The sequence below is a fragment of the Mandrillus leucophaeus genome, unplaced genomic scaffold (genome assembly GCF_000951045.1).
Source record: "Mandrillus leucophaeus isolate KB7577 unplaced genomic scaffold, Mleu.le_1.0 Scaffold859, whole genome shotgun sequence".
NCBI lineage: Eukaryota > Metazoa > Chordata > Mammalia > Primates > Cercopithecidae > Mandrillus > Mandrillus leucophaeus.
In genome coordinates this window covers 198220-199944 of record NW_012109352.1, presented here as the reverse complement: position 1 = coordinate 199944, position 1725 = coordinate 198220, and the positions used below count along the sequence as shown (strand labels likewise).

Sequence of the window (1725 nt, the reverse complement as noted above, 5' to 3'; positions counted from 1 at the left end):
TTTTTTTTTGGAGACGGAGTCTCGCTCTATTGCCCAGGCTGGAGTGCAGTGGCGCGATCTTGGCTCACTGCAAGCTCCACCTCTTGGGTTCACGCTATTCTCCTGCCTCAGCCTCCAGAGTAGCTGGGACTACAGGTGCCTGCCACCATGCCTGGTTAATTTCTTGTATTTTTAGTAGGGATGGGGTTTCACCGTGTTAGCCAGGATGGTCTCGATCTCCTGACCTCATGATCCCCCATCTTGGCCTCCCAAAGTGCTAGAATTACAGGTGTGAGCCACCGCGCCTGGCTGAGGATGCTAATTTCATAACCAGAGACAATAGACTAAATGAACCATATCTTGGAAGAAAATGACTTTATTCTAATTAACTCACAAAGAATAAAATCATAACAGCTAGTTTAAGGAGGTAACACATTTTGCCCAGTCCCAAATTCTACAGAGTAGGAACACACCCCCTTCCATTTCAGTTCTGAAGCAAGGAAGCTAGGAATGACAGGAGAGGTTTAACTGATGGTTACACTTTATACCTTCACTATCAATTCTATTTTTACACTAAATTAACTTAAGGTATGAGAGCTGATTTTCCATCTCTCCAGGTTGAACTTCTTGATTAGGCCAATCCTGCAAACAGAAAAGATTAAGTTAGAAGAGTGCTGGCTTCGTATACTCAACAAAACAGAAGACTTCCAAATTATGAAAGCAGCGACAAAAGGTCAAGGCTATGGCCTTTTTTTTTTTTTTGGGGGGGGATAAAATATAGAGATGATGTCTTGCTATGTTGCCTAGGCTGGTCTCGAACTCCTAGACTCGAGCAATCCTCCCATCTTGACCTTCCAGAGTTTCCACCAAGTTTATGGTTTTGTTTGTAAGCTACTGAAGGCATCCTACGACTAACAACACACCCTCAATCTCAAGAGTTCCCCTGAGGAACTTAATTAACTCCTTTCACTCAATGAGGTACAGATACCAGGTATCAGTCTTTTCGTCTATTCCCGGATTCTGGTGACAACAGAATCTAATTTTATATCCACGGCCTTAAAGATAGGAAGTCACTCACATCCAGTAATCACAGTAAGATCTGGCATACTGATTTATACCTTCTTCTTTTTTTTCTTTTAAATTTGAGACGGAGTCTTGTACTGTTGCCCAGGCTGGAGTGCAGTGGCGGGATCTTGGCTCACTGCAACCTCTGCCTCCTGGGTTTAAGGGATTCTCCTGCCTCAGCCTCCTGAGTAGCTGGGATTACAGGTGCCTGCCACCACACCCAGCTAATTTTTGTATATTTAGTACAGAGGGTTTTGCCATGTTGGCGAGGCTAGTCTCAAACTCCCGACATCAGGTGATCCACCCGTCTTGGCTTCCCAAAGTGCTGGGATTACAAGTGTGAGCCACTGCGCCTGGCCTATACCTTCTAAAGGAGGAAGAAAACTCAGAAAATGACTAACAAAAATGACTAGAAACCTCTGGCCCAGTTGTTAGGAGTTAATTCTAGAGAAATTTCAACAAAGTCTTGTCTAATTTATTAATTTATTAAACATAGATTCCCCTAAGTTTTACAGGATCCAGGAATTCCACTGTGAATTAAGCAGATGTAAATTGGACAAATCACCTACCGTTTGCAAGTCGGCACTGTTTCAGCACCTCATTGAAACCCTCACAGAGCTTGATGTCACCCTGGTTCTGGGCACACTCCAGAAACTGTTTGATCTCATAGAAGCAAGGCTG

General features: G+C 43.7%; 1 protein-coding gene across 1 annotated transcript in view; it reads right to left on the bottom strand.

The window, feature by feature from the left end:
* Positions 1 to 338: 338 nt before the first annotated feature.
* The window catches only part of CHCHD2 (coiled-coil-helix-coiled-coil-helix domain containing 2), a 16430-nt gene continuing 15043 nt past the window's right edge, over positions 339 to 1725 (bottom strand). The window contains exons 5-6 of the mRNA XM_011968752.1: positions 1614 to 1722; positions 339 to 621 (exon numbers count right to left, since the gene is read on the bottom strand). Coding sequence (XP_011824142.1) covers positions 611 to 621; positions 1614 to 1722 — 120 coding nt within the window. The 3' untranslated portion in view covers positions 339 to 610. The remainder of the gene's footprint in view (positions 622 to 1613; positions 1723 to 1725) is intronic.